At 42.8% G+C, this 22,743-nt stretch overlaps 1 protein-coding gene and 1 pseudogene across 6 annotated transcripts in view; one reads left to right on the top strand and one right to left on the bottom strand.

Moving 5' to 3' along the window:
- ARL15 (ARF like GTPase 15) overlaps nucleotides 1-22,743 on the bottom strand; it is a 427,003-nt gene that overhangs the window by 385,589 nt on the left and 18,671 nt on the right. For 2 of the 5 annotated variants that reach the window (XR_013827558.1, XM_079916604.1), the window contains exon 1: nucleotides 7,309-7,365. The exons of 1 other annotated variant lie outside the window; for it this stretch is intronic. Coding sequence is in view for 3 of the 4 variants with exons in the window: in XM_079916604.1 (XP_079772730.1) it covers nucleotides 7,309-7,362 (54 nt within the window). In the remaining variant the exon portion in view is untranslated. Of the gene's footprint in view, nucleotides 1-7,308; nucleotides 9,961-10,124; nucleotides 10,194-22,743 lie in introns of those variants that run through there. 2 more of the 5 variants (XM_079916602.1, XM_079916603.1) reach the window with 2 other exon arrangements.
- Nucleotides 18,584-21,734, top strand: LOC307184052 (3-oxo-5-alpha-steroid 4-dehydrogenase 1-like; annotated as a pseudogene). Its single transcript has one exon. The product of its transcript is annotated as a 3-oxo-5-alpha-steroid 4-dehydrogenase 1-like (transcript).

Below are 22,743 nucleotides of genomic sequence, written 5' to 3' on the forward strand. Positions count from 1 at the left end.
GATGAGGCCGGGGAGAGCTGAGGACTGAGTTCAGTTCCTGGCATGGCCGCTGGGTGCACTGTCGCGCCAGTCACGGAGAAAGGAAGCATGGGCCATGAGCGGGTTTGGGGTGGGAAGAGAGTGGGGTCAGTCGGGTCAGACTCAGCGTGAAGGGCCACCCGAGTGGAGCTGTGCTGGAGTCACAAAGGTCTGCAGCAGACAAGCCTTGATGGTGAGAGGAAAGGATACATTCTACATTCCCCAGAATAAAACACCTAAACCAAACAGATTTTATCTTGTTCTCATATAGGCTCCAATTTCAAAAGATGATTTAAAAAAAAAAAAAAAGCATGGCATTCCTGTCAATCTCACACATTTCATGGTGTAACTCTCTTACTGTATAAACAGAGAGTTGATGGATATTTGTGGCTCTCAACAAGTTCATTAAACCTCAAACTTTAAATCCCCCGCCAGGAAAGTTAGCAACATTAGCCAGATATTCTTGCTCTACTTGAGCACATTATTTTGTTTATTAAAGAAAGCAAGCAATCATCAACTCTCACCTCCTAGATTATAAAGCATATAACCTTCCACTTACACCCTTCAAAATAAAATTGTCAAAATACAAATGTGCACTAACCACGTGTCTGTGCGCAAAAGTACATATAATATGCTGATACGTGTAAATAAAATACTAGACTTGATCTTGGCCCGTAAAGTCTCAGTTATCCACCCAACCAGAAGGCGGACTTGTCACAAACACAAAGTCACTCTTGTTGCCCCACTAGGTGCTCATTCAACGTGTGCACTGGCAATAGCTACCAGCAATGCTGACTCTCCTCCACACCTTCCTCAGGGTATACTGCCCTGTGTGAAGCTGAAGTGCAGATCAATTTGCCTTAGCTTATTTCCTCACGAGACAGCAAATTGTCCCCCAATGTCCATTCTCTTCTCCCCATTAGGAATAGAACCCCCAGAGTCTTAGCTCCTCACCAGAGCCCCCATTTCTAAGCCTCTCCTGCAGTGACACAGTCATGTGACTCAATTTCCGGGACTTGGGAGGTGAGGGGAAGTGTGTAGAACTTCCATGTCACACCCATAAAGGGAACTGCTTGGCCTCCATTCCTCTTTCCCAAAAACCTAACAGACACGGGAGTGGTGAGCTGTCTTCAACCTGCACAGGAGCAGAATAAACTAGGCAATGGAAGAACATGCTACAAGGAGCCTGAGTCCCTAAAGGACTCATGAAGCAAAGGGCTAGATTCCAAACTGACTACCAGCTTAGAATCTGATATGAAATAGAAACTTAACTCTGTTTAAACCACTGTTATTTTGATCTTCACTAAAACAGCCAAACCAATAACTTAATTCATTTCCGTTCCATTAAGGTCTCCAATAATGCTGAATTTCAATTAACGTGTGCCTCCCTTTGTCTTGGAGCTTTTCATTTCTTTATTAGGACTGCAGACATCTCAGCATCCCACACAATTTACAATAAATATTTAATCTGGAGCCTTCAAGGAGCACAGAAAACAGGGACAGTCAACACCATCCTCTCCACATGGTCATGTATCAAAGCTGCCCTTTAGTTTGTTCCCAGAGCATAGACTTGCAGAGCCCATCTGCAGGACTGCCAGTCTGTCTGACACGTGTTTAACCTTGGTGTTTTACTGACAGTAACATCCTAAACCCGGCATCAGGATTGCCTACCTTGATTTCCTTTCCCTCCAGGAATGATGACAGATTTTACTGAGTCCTCTATACTTTCTTCTTTGGTGCCTGTGGTACACAGCATGCTGCTTCCCTTCTCCTCCTCCATGAGATGTTCATGTCCTAATCCTCAAAACCCATGACTATGTTACCTTACGTGGCAAAAAGGGGGCGTCACAGGTGTGATTAAGCATCTTGAGATGGGAATGGGAAGGTTGGCCTGGATTATCCAGGTGTGCCCAATTTAATTACCAGGGTCCTTATAAAGAGAGAGAGAGGATTATTAGACGTGTTAGAGAAGATGTGATGACAGAAAGAGAGATGTGGCAAGTGGAGAAGCTGAAGTGATGCCACTGCTAGAAGGGGGCCAAGAGCAAAGGAATACAGGCGGCCACCAAAGGTAACGATCAGATTGTCCTCTAGAGCCTCCAGAAAGAATGCAGCCCGGCCAACATCTTGGTTTTAGCCCAGTGAGACCCACTTCAGACTTCTGACCTTCAGAATGATAAGAGAATAAATACATGTTGCTTTAAGCTACTAAATTTGTGGTAATTTGTCTCAGCAGCAAAAAGGAAACAAATACAGTGTCCTTACAAGTGGCACTATATGTTGTAAAACCTCAAAGTTTAGGGCAGGATTTGTTCAGACTTAAAGAGCTAGATTAAAATCAGTTTCAATAATATATAATATTACTAACAGTATTATTAATAATGATATGCAACTGTTGTGCGATTTATTCTAATAGGTAGCCCTCCCTGCCCCCTCCTTAAAAATAAAGTCAAAGAAGTTGAATATGAGCATTGTGTGGCAGGTACAAGCAAATGTTACAGCTCGGTAAAAGGATAATCACTACCCACTACTGAATGCATCTGTATCTCAGGATGAATCTACATGCCATTTTCACAAATGCTGTTATTGTTGTAAATGATGTATGTTTTCTCTGCTAGTAAAACAGCATTTGATACTTTCTGCAAAGTCAAAAGAAGAATTTAAAGAGTTTTTAAAGCTCTTATTATTAACCAAAATCACTAGCCACACACAATATTTTACTGCTATTATTTAGTTCAAATCTCATTCATCACTAGATTGAGTTTTAGTTCACGCAGGGGTTGGGTACGGAGAGGGAACAATCAGCCCATAGGGTCCGTGTGCTTCAAACAGTACCATCCTGGAGGAGGCAAGATTAACTGGCCCGGCTTCATTCATCTTGGCCTCCGAGCTTTCAGGTTTTTGTTGTTGTTGTTGTTGTTGTTGTTGCGGTACGCGGGCCTCTCACTGTTGTGGTCTCTCCCGTTGCGAAGCACAGGCTCCGGATGCGCAGGCTCAGAGGCCATGGCTCACAGGCCCAGCCGCTCTGCAGCATGTGGGATCTTCCCGGACCAGGGTAGGAACCCGTGTCCCCTGCATCGGCAGGCGGACTCTCAACCACTGCGCCACCAGGGAAGCCCCGAGCTTTCAGTTTTGACCAAAGGGGTTCGCACTCCAACAAGGAAGGTGGCTAGATGCCCAAATGACCACTCCAATCCTCACCCCACTTCAAGCCACCACCAGCTGGTTGTCCACCACGGTGCTCTGGCTCTGATAACAATAACAGTTCCCAACTCAGAGACGTCTGGGAACAACTGCAAGTCCCTTTGAGGGTATTTACCCCGACATTCCAAAGGGGAGTCCTAAACTATGCCCTAGCATGCCCTCTAGCCCAGAGTTAATCCACACCTGACTGCCAAAGGTTCATTTCAAGATCACTTTCTCAAGTATGGCCTGTTGCCATTGCTCGAATTTCAAAAAAAACCATAGACCCACAATTGTGATGTAAACTCTTGGCCTGGACTTACTTCCCCTTCTTCTTCCTGACCAGAACCCAGTGAATGTTGTTTAATACCCAAAATAGTCTAGATTCTCATAACAGGTCTTCTTTTGTTTCAAAAACTAAATTACCTCTTTGTAAGACGTCAGGATATCACATTTGAGAGAACACACTCTGTCCTGTGCTACAGGGCACGGGAAAGGAAGTTATCTCCTCAGAACAGATGCTTCATCTAAAGACCTTCTTCTGTTTTGCTGTTTCAATTTGTCCTAGCATTTGGGTTTGGGAGCGGCTATCACTCCATCACTGATAGTGCGTACGTTTCTCTACCCACGCCTTAAGATCCCTGCCTAGAAAACTGAGGTAGGATTTGTTTTCTTCAGCTTCCTGAGTTAAGGCACTCTAAACAAGCATCATTTCCTTTCGATGTCTAGAGAAAGCTCTGTCCACTCCAAACACTGGAGAGAAAAGTGGATGTCATGCAAAGGACAGCCTTTGTTTTCTCTGAGTAATGGTTTTCATTAAACTGTTTAGTATATAAGGTTCAGTATGCACTCACCTGCATACAACACATTTACTTTTTTTAAAAAATAAATTTCTTTATTTTATTTATTTTTGGCTGTGTTGGGTCTTTGTTGCTGCGAGCAGGCTTTTCTCTAGTTGGCGGCGAGCGGGGGCTACTCTTCGTTGCAGTGCGCAGGCTTCTCATTGTGGTGGCTTCTCTTGTTGTGGAGCATGGGCTCTAGGTGTGCAGGCTTCAGCAGTTAAGGCACGCAGACTCAGCAGTTGTGGCTCGTGGGCTCTACAGTGCAGGCTCAGGAGTTGTGGCGCACACACGGGCTTAGTTGCTCCGCGGCATGTGGAATCTTCCCAGACCAGGGCTCGAACCCGTGTCCCTTGCATTGGCAGGCGGATTCTTAACCACTGTGCCACCAGGGAAGCCCAGCACATTTACTTTTATACGTTGGAAGTTTTCAGCGTGTCTGTCTTGTATACATTCCATTTTGGTCTTGGCTCATTTCAGATTACGGATCCCAAATATGTAAGAAGTACGGCTTTTCTCTCCTTAGTTAAGTGCTTAAGCTGCTTTTTAGCAACGTTAGAGGCATATAGAAATAAAAGTCATGTCAACTACCTATCACCATCGTCTCAGACATTCACCCATAATCTTTAGTTTCCTCCTCTACTTTGTTTTACTTAAAACTTAGCATTTCTTTTCAACAGGTACTTCTAAGTTTTTCATGTTTGTTTATGTTCTTTATTTACAATTCACAAGATTTTTTTTTCCCCTCCCTGTTTTAGTCTGCTTGGGCTGCTGTAACAAATTATGAAAGAATGGGTGGCTTAAACGACAGACATTTCTCACAGTCCTAGAGTTAGAAGTCCGAGATCAGAGTGCCAGCACAGTCGGGTTCTGGTAAGAGCTCTTTCCCTGGCTTATGGAAGGCTGCCTTCCTGATTCACAGCACAGGGAAAGAGAGAGAGCAAACTCTCTGATGTCTCTTCTAAGGGTTAATCCCCTCACAAGGACCCCACCCCCTCACGACTGTATCTAAACCTAATTTCCTCCCAAAGGCCCCATCTCCAAACACCATCACACTGCGGGTTAGGGCTTCGACACGTGAATTCTGGGTAGGAGCACAAATCTCTCCACAGCACTCTCCTTTAAGGACAATTTTTATCTGCCTTAGAATTAGTCCACAGCAAGAGCTTCTTCACTAAATAAACAGAGATGAGCACCTGCATGGTCCCAGGCCCAGGCTAAGTGCTAGGTAATCGAGGATGACCAAGCACCATTCCTGACATCAACAGTCCCGGTGTTCTCAGGCTCTAGTGGTAAATACACTGTTGTGTTGACTTCCCGCGGTGCCCACACTCAGATCTCCCGTCTAGAGAAGCACAGCCGGCTGACAGCCTCGAGCGGCCACAGCCGCAGGCATTCGTGCTGAGACGGTACTTCTGCTGGGCTGCTGCCAGCCAGTGCCCGGGCACTCAGAGGTCCTGGAGTTGGGCCTTTCCTGCACATCATGGGACTCCTCAAACAGGCAGCTTTGTTCAAGGACACCCCCCCCCATCAACAACAACAAAAATACTAACAAAGTAACTTCAGATAAACAACAGAAAACATGTCTAGCCCCAAGTAATCTAACTGGGGATAAATGTCACCCAATTTTGTTTTGAGATGGCAAATATACACAAAATCCAGCATCTTGAGGGAAAACATAAAATACATAAAAAGATACTCAGCTGAGACAAGCAACTAACACAAGTGAGAAAAGGAATAAAGAAAATGTGCTTTTTCTAAGTTCAAACTAAGGCAAAACTGAAAAGGGTGCTCACACCAATATAACTGAACAGATAGCTACTGAGCACCTACCGTGTGCCAGACGCTGTGGAAGGTACAAGGATAAGCACAGCTAGGCAATCTGTGGTCATATCTTTTACTCAGAGCTCTTGCTTCATTCATTCTAAACAATTTCCCTAAACTTCTTGTGCACACATATTCACACTCCTCTGTGCAAGGTGGATGAGAAACAAAATCACCTTAAGTCTTTTTAAACCCTTCCACAGAAAACAATTTGGTCTTCAAAAGTAAACATCATTCCATTTCCTGTTCACTCTCAGAATCCCCTCCCTAGGCCTTCAAAGGGAAAAAGTCAAGATACTTTGTCACTGAGTCTTTACATTAGAAAAGTTCTTTAATGGTCATCTACATAGACACATCCCTATATTTCTGAATTACGAAATGGGCTGGCTCACGGCACTGGAGTCAACTGACAGACTCATATAAAAAAAGAAATTCCAAAATACACTAACATTTTCTATATTTTTGTGTTGTGAAGTATATCATACATACAAAAAAGTATATGAAGCAAATGTGTTGTTTAAAGAATAACTATAAAGCCAGCACCATGTGCCCACCATTCAAGTTAAGAAGCAGAACATCACTAAAACTTTTAAAGCCTTTTCCTCGCCTCCACTTTCCTAGAGCAGAATTTCTCAGCCTCAGCACTGCTGACATTCTGGGCCAGATAACTACTAAGTGCTTACCCAGCGTATTGCTGGATGTTTAGCAACACCCCTGGCCTCCGCCCAGTGGATGCCAGTAGCATGCCACCACCACCCTCGGGAGAAGCAACCAAAAACGTCTCCAGCCATTGCCACATAGCCCCTGGAGGGCAAAATCGTCACCCCCCCACCCCCACCCCCGTCGAGCACTGCTGCCCTAGAGGTAACGACATCCGAATTTTTACATTTCTTTATAATTTATCTGTCTATTTATGTAACCTTAAAACAATGTATTGCTTAGTGCTGCCGTTTTCAAACTTTGTAGAAATCAAATCATACTGCATGTATTTTCCTGTGATTTGTTTTTTAATCAACATTATATTTGTAAAATGTAACCACTGTGTATTATAGCTGTAGTTCATATATTACTTTTAGTTTATAATGTTTGCTGCTGTACGGTATCCTATGAAATTAACTAAAATGCCACAATCCAATCTATTACTGATAGACATTTGCATTATTTCTAATATTTTCCTTTTATGAATACTTCTGCTGGAACTTTCCCTGCACAGGTCTTCTTATAATTACGCAACAATTTCTCTGAAGTACACACCTAGGAGTAGATTTGCGCGGGTCATAGAACATTCTGGTACTCAACTTTATTATTTTCCGAAGTGGCTGTATAAATTTACACTCTCACCAGCAGTGGAGGACAATTCCCATAGCTCCATACACTCTCCAGCACGCAGTTCTTCATTTATACTTTCATGACATTTGGTACCGAAAAAATATACATTGCTTACCGTGTAAATGCCAATTCTACAGACAGCAAATGAGATCTGGATACATTCAGACATTCTCTACAAGATTAAAATAAGAGATTACAACTAAATGTTTGTTCCATAGAACTGACTTCTCCCCTCTTGTCTTGCTTCTCTCTCTAAAGAGAATCTGTTGTCTTTTGACACCTGCTTTACGAGCAAGTGGCTGAAATTTTTTCCTTCTGCTTTTTCTAGGCCAGCTCAAATAAAACAGAGATAATAAAGTATGTAGCATAGTGCCTTATCATGGGACTATAAAGCAGATACTTCAATCTCTAATTCAACAGCATAATTTAAGGAATGTGATTTATTGTAATCATTTGATTACATTTCTTTAAATCCTGCTCTAATATCTAATTTTCAATGATTAATTCTTTGACTGCTAGAAGTAGTTTTATAAGCACTTATTTTTTTTTTAGTCCAATTCTTACTAGATCATAAATGTCTACAATGCTTACAGAAAACTAACCTTTGTTAAAATAAAAAAAAAGTAAAAGCTCTTGGTTATATACTAAAAGTTTTGAATGGACTGAATTTAAAGAGAAGCCTAAGGTCCTTGGTCTCAGAATATCAATGACAGCACTCAAATTAGAGTTCACAACTTCTCATACCCAAATCAAGTTCAGACTCCTAAAGCTCATTTCCACTCACAATACCATGTATACCAAACACGAGTATTGATTTATTGCCTTTTCTTTAACTGGAGGAATATTTTTAGCACATTAAATCGGTATGTAGTCAAAACAACTCTAACTTTATACAGTCCAACACTGTTATTATGGTTTACTGCTGGCAAGCAAAAGCTTCTCTGTGGAGTTTATAATGCCCAAATCTGGCAATCATGGTTGTATCCGCTGCACCAAGGAAACAGAGACACAAGATCCCCGATTCCCATGGTAGCCAAAAAGGCTTCCAAAGAGATGTTCCTTCGGAAGAGAAGGCCAAAAACTCGTATCAGACTGATTCTGCAAAATGATCCAGCCTCTTCAGATGGCCATAAGAAACTAATTCTGTATGATTAAAGGAATTGGTAAGGAAAATATTGAAAGCCAAGGCTACATTGCATGGACATGCAAAATTAAAAATTACAGCAATGGAAAAACCAAACTCATGAGATAATTTGTTGTGTAAAGTTCTTAAACTCTAAACTTACAAAAAGTTCCAGGTGCTACTGTTCACATGAATGGCTGACGATTTAATATTGGGGATCATTTCTATTATTAAGGTATCATACCACCATGGCACTATTGGGTTTCTTTATTCTGCATAAAATACACTACTGGAAACACCCCAGGGCAATGCCACTGGCCTCCTCAGAGCTGAATGACAGAATACTCACTACCTTGCCCAACGTTTATTCTCCCTTCCACCTTTGGAAATTACCCTGATTTTTACTTTTGTACAAAATGAATTATTTAACAGCTCTCCCAGTAATCTGGAAAGCTTATTTTCCCCAAGTGAAAGATAACTATCTTATTTTATGTCACCTGGAACAAGAGTCTATTTCCCCGCCATCCCTGGAGCTGGGGACTGTCGCGTGACTCAGTTCTCTGTAATGAGATGCATAAAGTGAAGGATGCGTAAAGTGAACTGACTCTAAGAAGGACCCTTTTACTCTTCTGCCTTTCCTACTTCTTCTTCTGCAATTGAGATTTCATGTAGCCCCAGCAGGGGCCTTAGATTGGGAGGAGCCCCGAGAACAGTGGACACGGGAAGTGAAGCCCAAGGATGAGCAAACCTGGCGACTCAAAGGGCAGTGGAGCTGCCATACCTGCCTCCTCCAAACTGTGTACATGAAAGAGAGATAAACCTCTAACTTGTTTAAAGACTGTGTGTCTCTCTCAACCGACTAACCCTAACTGGTACAGAGCAATACTCTAAGAAATAGTCAGTTTTAACAAGCGGGTTTCCCCGGGGCCTTAAAAGAAAGAGACCCAGCATTTGTCATTAGAGCTCTTTTTAAGAGCTTAATCTTAAAAACAGCTTGACCTTTTAAAGGGGGGAGACGTATTTATTCTTCAGTTACTAAAAACCTACTTTCCAATCCTTTTCACACTCCCAAAATGTACAAGTACTGTTACTGGGATTGCCAAAATTATTACCCTTGAAAACCCTCAACTTATTTTGTGTAATTTTTTTCTCACTAGCCGTATTTCCTCCTTCTCTCTAACCTCTAATCCTTACAAATACTGCCTTATCCCTGAACATCTGACCTCAAACCAAGCAGCACATCTATTGCTCAAACTCCAAATTCATTCTAACAGTAATGTTCTCGGGAACGGGCTTCTTTACTCTCATTAGAGGGAGTCGAATAAAAAGAGATATTTAAAAGCATAATGAAACTTCTTTGGGTCATGCTGTAGGAAATGGTTATAAATTTTAAATGATTAGTTCATATTCTTTCCGTATATAGATGCTCTATTGGCAAGAACCCATTTTAAAAACCCAGAGGACAGGGGCTTCCCTGGTGGCACAGTGATTGAGAGTCCGCCTGCCAATGCAGGGGACACGGGTTCGTGCCCCGGTCCGGGAAGATCCCACATGCCGCGGAGCGGCTGGGCCCGTGAGCCATGGCCGCTGAGCCTGCGCGTCCGGAGCCTGTGCTCCGCAACGGGAGAGGCCACAGCAGTGAGAGGCCCACGTACCGCAAAAAAAAAAAAACAACCCATGGGACAGAACGCATAGCTTGGAATGAAAGATGAGTAATCATCCCCAAGGAAAGAATGGATCTCTACCCTAGATAAACTCTGACCCAGTAGCCTCTATACCAGCATTGATAAATCTCCGTCTAGACTCACCTGAGGAAGAACGAAAGGATATTATTTCAAAAGCAATAACCTTCAGAGTAATCGCACCTTCTTTGCTGCCTCATCTGATGAAAGTGCAGAAAAGAAGTGCTGTCAAGAGCAAGTCACAGATTGGTTACAGTCTGTTAAGACAGGGCTACAGAAAAAAAAAGTCTAATCCAGAGAAAGAGAAAAGGAATACTCAATTTGAAATTAATATGATTACTTACATTTTACTGTGGTTTTCCCTAAGAAACTTCAAAAGGTAAGCATGAAAATAAAGGAGAAAAAAAATCTTCAACAAGACGGCAGAAAATACTATACAGTCTGGAAAAAAACTTGATTTCAAGGTATAACAAATTTCCATTCCATCAGGGGATGAAAAAACACATTAATTTTCTTTTTCTAAAGGAGCTGTTTTTAGAATATTTGAGGTGGCGTGCAATCTCTCATTCTGATACAGGGCAAGGTGACAACCATGTTTCCTTATTTTCTCCTCTGTAATTTTGCATGTGATGAAAATAAAAGGTTAATATAGCCAAGTCAACGCTTCTGAGTACCGCGGGTGTGCGTTAGAACTTGGGTGACAAGATGGGGGTAGGGAGAGCAGTAAGTCACCTTCAAATGAGGCCCATGCCTGGATTAGCTACTCCCAAGTAAAGCTAAGATCTAGCATTTTCTCTTGACAGCATCCCAAAACAAGTGGGCTGGAGGCAAAGGTGCAGGATTTGGGAAACTGTGGAGAGAAGACCGGTTCAGTGCGTTCCAAGGTGCGTAGGTGCTCCAGAGTCCTGAGTGGGTGGAATCATCTCTGAGTAAAGATTACGTCTGTCATTATGCTGTAGTCACTCCTCCAGACACAGAAACAAACCGTTGGGAACGCCACGGACTTCAGAACCCGCATCGCCTTCTGTTAGTGTAGCCGCTGAAAACATTAACAGTGAATTATTTAACAACTCCCTTGGCACACTCGAAAGGTTACTTTCCCCACTGGGAAATAAGTTAACTTTTCTAAAAAACTCAAACTTGTATTTACAAAATAAAATGATTTTTTATTTACAAAACGTGGAGGAGTTTGCTCCTCAACATCTAAGTTATAGCTTCCTCAGACTAGGAAAAAGGATAGTGATAATCAACCTGGAAAGAAACATTTACGTCTAAAGCAAAACTAGCAAAACTGGTCTTTCGGCATTTTCCAAAATGTTTTCAATTGTAACGGTACCACCATCATCCCAAGAGCATCTATACTTCTCAAGCTGTCCAGGGATGAAGTATGTAAGGGTTCAACCAGTAATCCAAAAAGGAATCACTGCCCTCACCTGTTAAAAAATATCTTCAGCACATATCTCTCTGTGAAATTCAAACACAAATATTTGAAAAGACATCTAGCAGAAATAATCTCAGAGATTTGAAAAGTCACCTAGCAAAAAAATCAAACACAAACATAAACAGTCATATCGGAATCTATAGATCTCAAGCCAGCAAAATTTTAGCCAATCTTCTGCAAAATGGCACTAAAAGTCATGTGTAATTTCTAAACAAGAGCAGAATCTTGGCTCAATACTGAAGATAAGAACAGTTCTCCTTCTGAAAGTTCTGATTAAAGAAGAATTGGAAGCAGGAAAGAAATGCCCTTCTAATTTACCAGATTAAAATAATTAGTTCAATTCACCTTGGCAAATTTATTCCTTTTACTTTTTGTCATGAACTGAGGATAAAAAAAAATTTCAATCCAAGAAAAAGAAAAAAATTTTTGCTGAGCATCACTAATGTGTCAGGCATTGCTAGGCAAGCAGATATTAGACATACAACGATAAAGAAGACCAACCCTGGCATCGACAGTCTTCCAGCTCAGGAGAGAGCAGTTATTTAACAGACCTGTGACAGAGAACGGCATGATAAACACGTCCAGCATAATAAGAGGTATGCACAAAGGGTTTTAGAGAAACTGAGTAGGAGCACGGAACCCATTACAGGAGTGACAGAAAGACTTTGTAGGGGGCGGATCCCCAAATAGTCTTAAAAGATTGGGAGTTAGCTAGGAGAAAGGGAGTAACGGAAGAGGAAAAGATCATTCCAGATGAAAGTGACAACATGAATAAAAGCAAGAAATATCACAGGATATGCAAGCATTTGAGGGATACTGGTGTATGCCTTAAATACCCTCCTGTACTTTTAAATAATCACTTCTCAATCAGACGTTAGTTACTGATACTTGTTGACTATCTACACACTATCTAAAATTCATTCATGTTAAGATTTTTAATTTTAAGGTTTATCATTTTAAGATTTATCTCTAACTCACTGCCAAAGGAAGTTCCACTTGTGAAGGAGCAAGCATGCTGGTCACATTATAAAGCCTGCTCTGCCTCCACACACTTGCAGATAAAAAGACCCATAAGCAAGATAGCCACAGCCGATTAAATTAGCAGGCCGTCCGTCCTCCAGCTGGCCAACAACCACGGAGGGGCCCAGCAGGAAGAGCTAGGCTAGCCTAGACCAATCATTCGCACTCTCCAAGATATGAATGGAAAAGTACTGAGAAGATGAAGCAGTTAGAAGTAGGAAGTGAAGCTGAGAGAACACAAAAAACAAAGGCATTAAGTAACTTCATGACCATGAAAAATCATAGGAACCTAAATGTATGAGGAAGCCGAAAGTATGAATAGAGGAAACTATACAGAAAAGATACACAAAGCAGAGAATACCCTTGCTAGTAATCTCAAGAGAAGTGGACCCAGAGAGATAGAGGTATGTGAGGAATGGCTGAATGCAGTTGCAGAGAATTCTGTTTCTGAGTGAAAAAATGATATATTCACCAGGTTCCTTTGCAGCTAGGTATAGCAATGTGACCAAGCTCTGGTCAATTAAATATAATTAGAAAGTCCCAAAAGTCTCCCATGAAGGAGGTACACTCTTCTGCCCTTTCTCTGTCCTGCTGCCTGGAATGCAGAAGTGATGGCAGGAGCTCTGGCAGCAATTTTGAACCATGAGTTTAGAGTCCACACACAAAAGCAAAAGCATCTTGGGGACCTAATGACTTCTGGAGTTACCTACCTGAGGGGGGGAAAAAGAATCTATCTTGTCGGGACTTCCCTGGTGGCATAGTGGTTAAGAATCTGCCCGCCAATGCAGGGGACACGGGTTCGTTCCCTGGTCCAGGAAGATCCCACATGCCACAGAGCAACTAAGCCCATACACCACAACTACTGAGCCCATGCACCGCAACTACTGAAGCCTACACTCTTAGAGCCCATGCTCCACAACGAGAAGCCACCACAACGAGAAGCCCGTGTACCACAACAAAGAGTAACCCCTGCTCACAACTAGAGAAAGCATGCATGCAGCAACAAAGACCCAATGCAGCCATAAATAAATAAATATTTATTTATTTTTTTAAAAATCTATCTTGTCAAAGCCACTATTTTCCAAACAATTCCAATCCTAATTGATACAATGGTTGAGACAATGTCATCTCAGCAAGAGGGATAGTCCCTTAAAACAGTTAAATGGAAGAGTGATGTGTTCTGATTTACAGTGGTATTATTATCCTCAATTTAGAGATGGGGAAACAGATACCAGCTAGTAATGTGACAGAACCTGGATCTGAACCCAAATCTTTTCGACTTGAGAGCCCATACTTTTAGTCATTAAGAACAAATGAAGGCAAATGAAGGCAAACAAACTGTAAAGCAGGTTCACAAGTATTTCACAGTTCAACAAATATTCTGACTACTAAAGGCCAATAAAAACCCATGCTGAATACGGTATCTCTGACCTACCACAAATAACACTTTTGACAAGTCCCTGTGACCTTCTAAACAGAAAAGCCTTTTCCCAGCTAGAGTATTCTACTCTAAGTACCTAGGAGAAGGTATCTGGGCACCAGAAACTGAACACAGGCACCAGCCCCCTCATGCATAGCAGAGGTCTGCCAAATTCTGATTTGTAAGGAGTGGAATAGATATTTAAGAGTACAGAGGATTCTGGGAGACATGAAGTATATTTTTTAAGGTGGAAAGAGGTCATTTCTTTAAGGTGGTAAGAGGTCTTTCTCGTCAACTTTAAGCAAAAGAATTTTCCATACACGTGACAATGAGAAGAGCTCAGCCTTAGTATTACAACTTCCAGGCTCCTGATGCCCCTGAGATGTTTCACTGCCCCATGCAGTAAGGGTGGGATGGAGCAGCAAGCCTCCTGAAAGGTTCAAGGATTTTAGATGGCCAAGATGAAGGCACCAATGTACTTGCCATGAATCTTCATATCTGTACTGAGCATCTCCTTTGTGCCAGGCAGCGTTCTCCTTGCTGGAGACTAAGCAGTACACAAGGCTCAGAAGCCTGCCCTCTAGTCAGGGGTGGCAGGCAAAAGCAAAAATAAATCAAGGTAGATGGTGATAAGTGCTATGAAGAAAAATAAAATAAATGAATAGAATGTTCAGGAGGCAGTGGATTGGGGGTATTACTAATTTTGAAAGCAGATGTGGTAATTCTAACAACATTATGGACAATCAAAGGGATCCCAGAAAAGCTTTCAGCAACTTAACTCTGAAAATCCCTGGCATAAGCAAATGCAGGATTCTATCCTGAAAAGTCAAAGCACCAGACACTCAATTCAACAGTTCACAGATATTAAGAAGCGATCAGGCAGCCATTAAGAGCACAGAGTTGGGTGTCAGACTTCCTTAAATCAAATCCCAGCCATACAACTTACTATTTCTGGGGCCCTGGGTGAGGTACTTAACCTCTTTGCATCTTAATTTGTTATTTGTAAAGTAAAGATAACAGTACTACCTATCTTAGAGGGTTCTATGAGGATTAAGGATTAAGATTAAGAGAAAACACAGTAAGCTCCAAATTGGTGTTTGCTTATTTTTTTAATCGAGTGTCTGTGTTCCAGGCACACAAATTCATCTGAGCATCTGCACTAAGGGGCCGAGGACACTGGAGGCCCCAGGAGATGCACTCTGCCATCAGCTTCTCTGGACACCCTTGATTCTGGCCTTATTTTGTACTCCTGGTGTCTCTTCCTGCGGCCTCCACATTAGAAAGGTGACTTCTCATCGCAATCACTGAAAACCAGGATGCTAAGCCTGAGATTCCCCAAAGGAAGAAACATCCCAAAGCATAGGGCTTAGCTCCCAGCACTTTGCCCACACAGACCCGGAACCAGAGGCAAAAGGGAAACCCATTCATTTTAGCCAGACCTCATATTACTGTCCACCTAGGCAATTTACATCTACGTTTAAACCGAAGAGGTTTTAGTCTGCCTTGTGTAAAAATTTATTATTCAATTATCACATTTTAATATTCAATATTATTAATGTTTCATGGATATTGTTTTATAATGATAGGCATCCAGTTTGTAATGCGTTGCTCACTAGACACTCAGGAGCACCATTATTTAGAATCATAAGGAAAATTATATTTTTTAATTCTCTAGAACATGGAATTATCCTCGTTTTCCCTCCCTCTCCTTTTGGATATAATCAAATGAATAACAACTTTTCGGCACTGCCCTTCTGGTTAGGAAACCTTAGAAACTGTCATTTAGGGATTGTGTCTTTGAACATTTTTAAGCCTCTACCTTGAGCATGATGCTTATATCGTCAAACCTATATTTAAAGTCCTCAAAATATTTAAATGGTCAAGCCCTTTTACTCGATCAATAGCTCCCTCTTAACTTATAAAAATTATTGTACCGCCCAGAAAGAAACACTGGTTACAGGAGAATGTGGTCCAATTGTTTAAAGGATCAAAAGAACTCCTATCGGTTTATGACTTGGACAATCTGGACTTGCCCTCTGGTTTTTCTGACCGTGGCAAGGGAAGAAAGGGAAGTGTGAGCTTTGAGTTTAGACTGACCTGGGTTCAAGTCGTTCAGGGTGTGACCAGATAAAACTTAGCCGCCCTGAACTGCAACAGCTGGTTCTCAGGCATGAAAAGAAAGGACTACTACTAATACCACTAACCTTACTGGATTAAGTAAGCAAGCCTCGGGGGCTTGGCAAGGAGAAGGCATCCTAACTCGCTGACGCCCAGACCAAGCCACCCACATCTAGTGCTGGGACATGGATGAGTTTCACCAACAGGTCCTCCTCCCGGCTGCCCTCCCGCCCTGTATAATCCAGGCTCCGTGGCAGCAGCCAGAGCAAGATTTCAAAACGTAGATCAGGTCCTATCACCTCCTGCTTAAAACCACTCATTAGTTTAAGAGTAATTTTAAATGAAACTCGACTTCGCTACCACAACCTCCCAGGCCCCCAGCATCCTGTCTGGCTGCCCTCTGGACCCTGGCTTCAGGACCAATCTCCTTGGGCCACTCAGCACCTGAGACCCGTAAACCTGAAACTTATACGAACAGCCACAGTACTTTCACTTGCTGAAGACAAATGACCCCAGTTGAAATCGTCAGGGAAATACCGGGGGTTTTCTGTGAAATCCCAAGGCCACCCGTGCCAAGCTTGGCTTGCTGGGATCTCACTACTTTTGGTTCCTAAGGACTCAGCCTATTTCTCTTTTCTTTTTCAAGGTACACTACTTTTCCTGAGTCTTGTGGATTTTCTCCTTATCCCTACAAGTTTGGCTGCCAAGTGGCACAAGCCCTCCCTCATTTCCCTGCTGTTCACATCCTTGCTTCTCCAAAGGTGTGCACACTGGCCCTTCTGGTACATGGCTTTTACTGCTAATTTCTAAAGAGACCAGACAGAGATGGGGCAGTTGGCATAAAAATCTAATAAGGAAAGTCTGCACACTCACTGCCCTTGTTTCTGATTGTGTGAATAAGCCTCTTAAATTCTTATCCTCTACCTGGGAGGGTGGATCGCTCCAAACTCCTCTTCACTCTCAGGCCAGAAGATGGAATCACAACCACAACAGGGTGAGGGGCCCACCCAAACCCACTCCTTTTGGGGGAGTAATTGGCATTTCTGCAGGCAGAGATTCTAGCCAGTCAAGCATTCCTTTAAGATGGTGAAAATTTCTAGTAAAGGCAAACGAAACCATACCTATTGGAATCGAATGCAGCCACACACAATATAATTTAAAAGAAGGGCTGTGATTATGTTTTAAGTCACAGGAGAGAAAAAAAAAAAGAAGACATTTATTAGGAGACTACTATGTGCTGGGTGTTTTACATGCTCACTCAGTCCTCACAACTAGAGCAAGGTGGGTATTTCTAGGCCTATCTTTCAGATGGAAAACTGAGGGTTACCAGCCTGTGGCAAGTAACTAGCAGAACTTAGATTTCCGCCCACGTCTGATTCTAAACCTGTGGTTTTCAAACTCTGCTCCCCAGATATGGTTCCAAAGAGGCAGCTGGATATTTGAGAAATATTTTTTAAACGAAATTGAATCTTTATTATCTTAGAGACTGAAATGAGAAAAAAATACATATTCAAATATACTGTACATGAAACTTTTAACACACTGGAGAATGCCCACACATTTACTTGTGCTGCCGGAGTGATCTTCTTTCGGCGGGCAGGGTGGGGAGGTAGCCTCAGAATAAAACCTATATTCTGCCTTCTGATTGAAGAGTAATTTAGAATTGAGCTACTTTAATATCTGTAACACTTGCAACTATGATTCTATGAGAATCTTGTTCTTCCTTAACCTCACACAAAAAAAACAAAATGTGTAACTGAATGAACTAGAAGATGAACCTTCAGTTCTCATTCATCTAAATGGATCGAAATGAAATTCGATCCATCTAAATTCAGTTCTGTGTTTATCCAAACAGCTTCATTGGGGGCTTCCCTGGTGGTGCAGTGGTTGAGAGTCTGCCTGCCGATGCAGGGGACACGGGTTCGTGCCCCGGTCCGGGAGGATCCCACATGCCGCGGAGCGGCTGGGCCCGTGAGCCATGGCCGCTGAGCCTGCGCGTCCGGAGCCTGTGCTCCGCAATGAGGCCACAACAGTGAGAGGCCCGCGTGCCGCAAAAAAAAAAAAGTTTCCAAAAACCAAAACTCTGATGTCAGTGAAAAAGAGCGAAATACTGCCTCTCTTCTTCAAAGAGGTAAATCCTACTTTACGAGTCCAGCGGTTGGCAATCTACAATCCATGGGCCAAATCTGGCTCACTGCCTGCTTTTTGCAAATAAAGTTTTAGTGGAACACAGCCACGTCCATCTATGGCTGCTTTTGTGCCACAACGGCAGAGGTGAGTAGCTGAGACAGAGACCGTATGGCCTGCAGAGCCTAAAATATTTACTAGCTGGCCCTTTACAGAAAAAGTTTGTGCACCCTGTTCTAATCCATCATCCAGCGTTTTTCCACAAGCAAAGAACTGTGTTACTTTCAATGTTACAGGCTATAGTGCAGTACCCAAAAGATTCATCCCTGTATTGTCTACGATGCCCACGTCCCTACGAAATTAAGCATTGCTCAGCAAGTATTCGTGGGCTGCTTCGGGGCCGCCAGTGCGGGGCTGATTCAGCCACGGGGCTTTAGGGGCGGCGCAGACCTCAGGTAACCGCGCCTCCCGCCCCACCTCCCAGAGCGGCCCTATAAGTGCCCCGTCGCGGCCGGGCCCCGGAGCACGCCTGCAGCAGTGCAGCTGGCTGAGCCGTTCCTGCTGAACGCGCTCGCCTACCTGGAGAGCGCCCCGGGCTTCCTGTGCTACGTGCTGCTGAAGCTGGTGGGCTGGCCCTACGGGCGCTACGCATTAATGCGCTCCGCCTTCCGGCTGCCCGAGCAGGCCGCCTGGGCGGTGCAGGAGCTGCCCTCGCGGGCCCTGCCACTCCTCGCCGGGCCGACCCCGCCGGCCGAGCGCCTCAACCACTGGCCCAACTGCATCCTGCTGGCCATGTTCCTCGTCCACTATGTGCAACGGGCCTTGATTTCCCCCTTTTCAGATCCGAGGAGGAAAGCCCACACCATTGTACGCCTTTATATTGGCATTCGTGTTCTGCACCTATAACTGGCTACTTGCAGAGTAGATACCTGAGCCAGTATGCAGTGTGTGCTGACGACTGGCTCACTGACCCCTGATTTCTAACAGGTTTTGTCGTGTGGTTGACAGGCATGCTAATAAACATCCACTCAGATCATGGCCTAAGGAACTTCAGGAAACCAGGGGAGACCAGCTATAAAACACTAAGGAGAGGGCTTGTTTTAGTACATCACTGCAGCCAGCTACTTCCGAGAAGTCATCCAGTGGTGCGTCTACACCCTCGCCAGCGGGTCCATTCAAGGCTGGGCTTTCGCTCTGTTCACCTTCTGTGTCCTGTTCACCAGGGCTCAGCAGCATCACCAGTGGTACCATGAGATATTTGAAGATTATCCAAAATTCAGAAAAATGATGATTCTGTTTTTGTTAAGTTCATTGTCAATGGAATTATCTTCAACTTGAAGCTTTCGATGATGTTTCTCTTGGATTATATAAATAAATTTATGTCTCTGTAAGTTTTCTGCTATTTCATCTTTTTCAAGATTGCTCAAGGGATTTTTTCCCCTAGCAAATTTGTATGCTACCTAATAACAGTCTAATCAAACTGAAATTGCAGGTTGAACTATGCTGCTGCATACCAGGTCAGGAATCTGGAACTCTGTAATTGCGGCTGACCCTCCTGTGATTTTGGGTTTGCCTCTTTGGACCAAAACGTTTCTGTACCGCTTACAGAACCCCCTACAGCAATGGGTTTAAGGTCAAAGGCGATGTCGCCCCATCCTCCCCATGGAGGCATGTTCTGTCTTTGTGTCCCTTTCATCCCACTAGGTCGGAGAGGCCTCGGTACCCACAGTGTACCCACAGCCTCTCACTGTTGGGTGCTGGGCAGGCAGAGAAGTTGTGCACAGAGAAAGGGGGCGCCCATCAGAGGCTGGTGCAAAGGGCCTCTGGTACCTGCTGCAGCCTGGTCCACCAGGTGACTTCACTGGCAGGACAGGGCACTGGGGGCATTCTTAAGGAGCAGTCTGCTGTGTCCCCCCACAAAGGGGACTTATTGGAGGCCCTGGGCTAGGAGCACAAAGGTGCTGCAGGGCACCGCGCCCGTCTTGGGCCACTCGCCATGAGCCATCAGGAGTCTCTGGCCTGGGATGGTTTTTCTACCTCCTTCTAGGTAGAATTAGAATTTTTTTGTAAGGCACTTTTTAAGTACCTCTCAGTACTGCAAAACTATAACTTGAAGCAGAATTTCTTATTTTAGATGCACTCAAAAACCCCATGGAGATAAATGGCAGTAATAAAATGTACTACTTATTGCCAGATATGTAAAAGAAATCTCCCCACTAGAAAGATGTTGAATCTCTTGACCCCTCTGTGAAAATCTAACGAACACATGGTAAAGACCCCGCCTCTCCTGGGAAGGCACTGCCTCTGTTGCTGCCACATTTATAGAGGTGGAAACTGAAAGAGGAAGTGGAGAGAGTCCATGTGCACTTATGATTGCTAAGGATGCTAGGTGGCAGGGGCCTTCAGGACACACCTGATGCTGTGTCCTGTATGTTGTCCAAACGCCAACTTTGGGCAAGGAGTAGGCCCTCCTGCCCCTGCACCCCAGGCCCCCGGGGCACTCCATCAGCTCCCTCCCACCCTTCTCCTGGCTCACCTTCCCAACCAGGGGCTCCCCGCCACGAGTTTTCATGTAGAAACTGTATTCTCCGTGTTAGTGGTTTTTAGAGTCTCTTAGCGTTTTAGAAACATTTCCTGATGGTGGTTGTGCTTCATTTTAACTAAAAATGGAATGCTTTTGCAGGGAAATTTTTATGATCAAATAATCTTTGGCCCTTTTTCTGACTGACTAATTACTTGAAACCATAAAACAAATATTTAGGATCTCCTCTGGAAAACTCAAAAATTTAAGCAAGTCTTGATTTATTTGGGCCCCTGGGTTCTAGAAGGTGTACCTGGCCAGAAAGTTGCTTGTCTGAGAGCCAGAGGGGCTCACTGTGAATTTTACTTCTGTTGGTGCTTTTTTATCTGAGTGACCAAAAGTTTGGGGTAAGTCAGCATTTGATGCACGGTTGCTACTTCACTCGCATGCACTGGATGGATGACTGACATAGGAAGAGATCTTGTTCTATCTTGCCTGCCTGTCTTCCGTTTGCTAAAAACTGTAACTTAGCAAATTATGGCAATTTGTTATCGTGTCAATTATAATAATTAAAGAGATTAATAAAATTACTGTTAAAAAAATAAGTATTTGTGGAGTGAGGAAAGTTAGATAGGAAGAGGAAAGAAGATACGGGGGAAGGGAAGGACAGTAGGGCTTTTCTTTTCCCAAAACTATTCTGACATATACCCTTCAAAAAATTATTTTAAAACCTAGCAGATCCCCTTCTTGCTGTAACTAGGTATTTGAACACAGGGATGTACAACTGAATTAAAATAGAGAACTTAAAGTTACTATGTTTCATTTCAAGCAGATCAACACTGATTGAAATGTTGTCTAGTAAACAAAAGTCCTTGCTAATTCTGAATACCCAGGAAAATGCTACCCACCCACTTTTTTTAAATTGAAAGTTCTTTATTTTGATTTAACGTGAGACTTTTTTAATTGAAGTATAGTTGATGTACAAAATTACATAAGTTACATGTGTACAGTATAGTGATTCGTGATTTTTAAAGGTTATACTCCACTTGTAATTATTATAAAATATTGACTATATTTCCCATGTTGTATAATATATGCTTGTAGCTCATTTTATACATAATAGTTTGTACCTCTTAATCCCCTACTATCTTGCCCCTCCCCTCCTTCCCTCTCCCCACTGGTAACCACTAGTTTGCTGTTTATATCTGCAACCATACCCACTCTTAAAAGAATATTCATTTTCTGTTACTGTTGTTGTTTTAGAATCACTCACTGCAATAATATAAAGTAATTGGGATAAATGACCTTTGCCTCAGAAATGAACTCTTAAGCACTCTGGATTTGGGAAAAAGAGAATTGCTTTAAAACAGATGAGAGATTCAAACCATCAATGAGCTTGTTAAATCTTGATTCTCATCCCCAGCATTTCTTCACAATTATGTATTTTTACGTTGGTTTATTCAAGACAACTTTTGTACAAAGAATTAAAATATGCATCACTTCTTACACAGCTCTTTATAATTTCAACTTTTTTAGCAACTTGTTTCATTATACTTGTGGCTCTCCTAGGTAACAAAGAATCCAATTTGAAGAGCTTTAAAATCAGGAGCTGAAGATCTCACTTCTTGACACGGGAATCAAAAGAGAAAATTTTTGAAATTTTGGAAGTCTGCTTTATGAAACTGTTCAAAGTGGATCTTAAACACATAATTATTTACAATAAAGTTCAGTAAGAAGTGAGTACTTAGAAGTCAAGAAATGGAAAATATCCACCTATGGGTATTTTCAAAGATGACCAATAAAGTTAGGCATTCCCCCCAAATAAAGTCATATTTGGGAGAAAAGTAAAACATCAGTAGCACAGGTATCTATTTCCCACACACTCAGGCTGCAAAAAAACTGCAGCCTGAATCCACAGAAATGATAGAGAACAGCTCCTCTTCAGGCTCATGAAGTACTGTAATCCTGCCCACAGCCCAAGGTCAGCTCACAGGGGCCCTGAAAAAGTTAGGAAACCCAAAGAAGTCCAGGAATGATCAAATAATCCTATCTCAATGACCCAGTCTTTAAAACATGCATCTCGAAAACCCAACAAATC

The sequence above is a fragment of the Stenella coeruleoalba genome (assembly GCF_951394435.1).
Source record: "Stenella coeruleoalba genome assembly, chromosome: 3".
In the NCBI taxonomy this organism is placed as follows: Eukaryota; Metazoa; Chordata; class Mammalia; order Artiodactyla; family Delphinidae; genus Stenella; species Stenella coeruleoalba.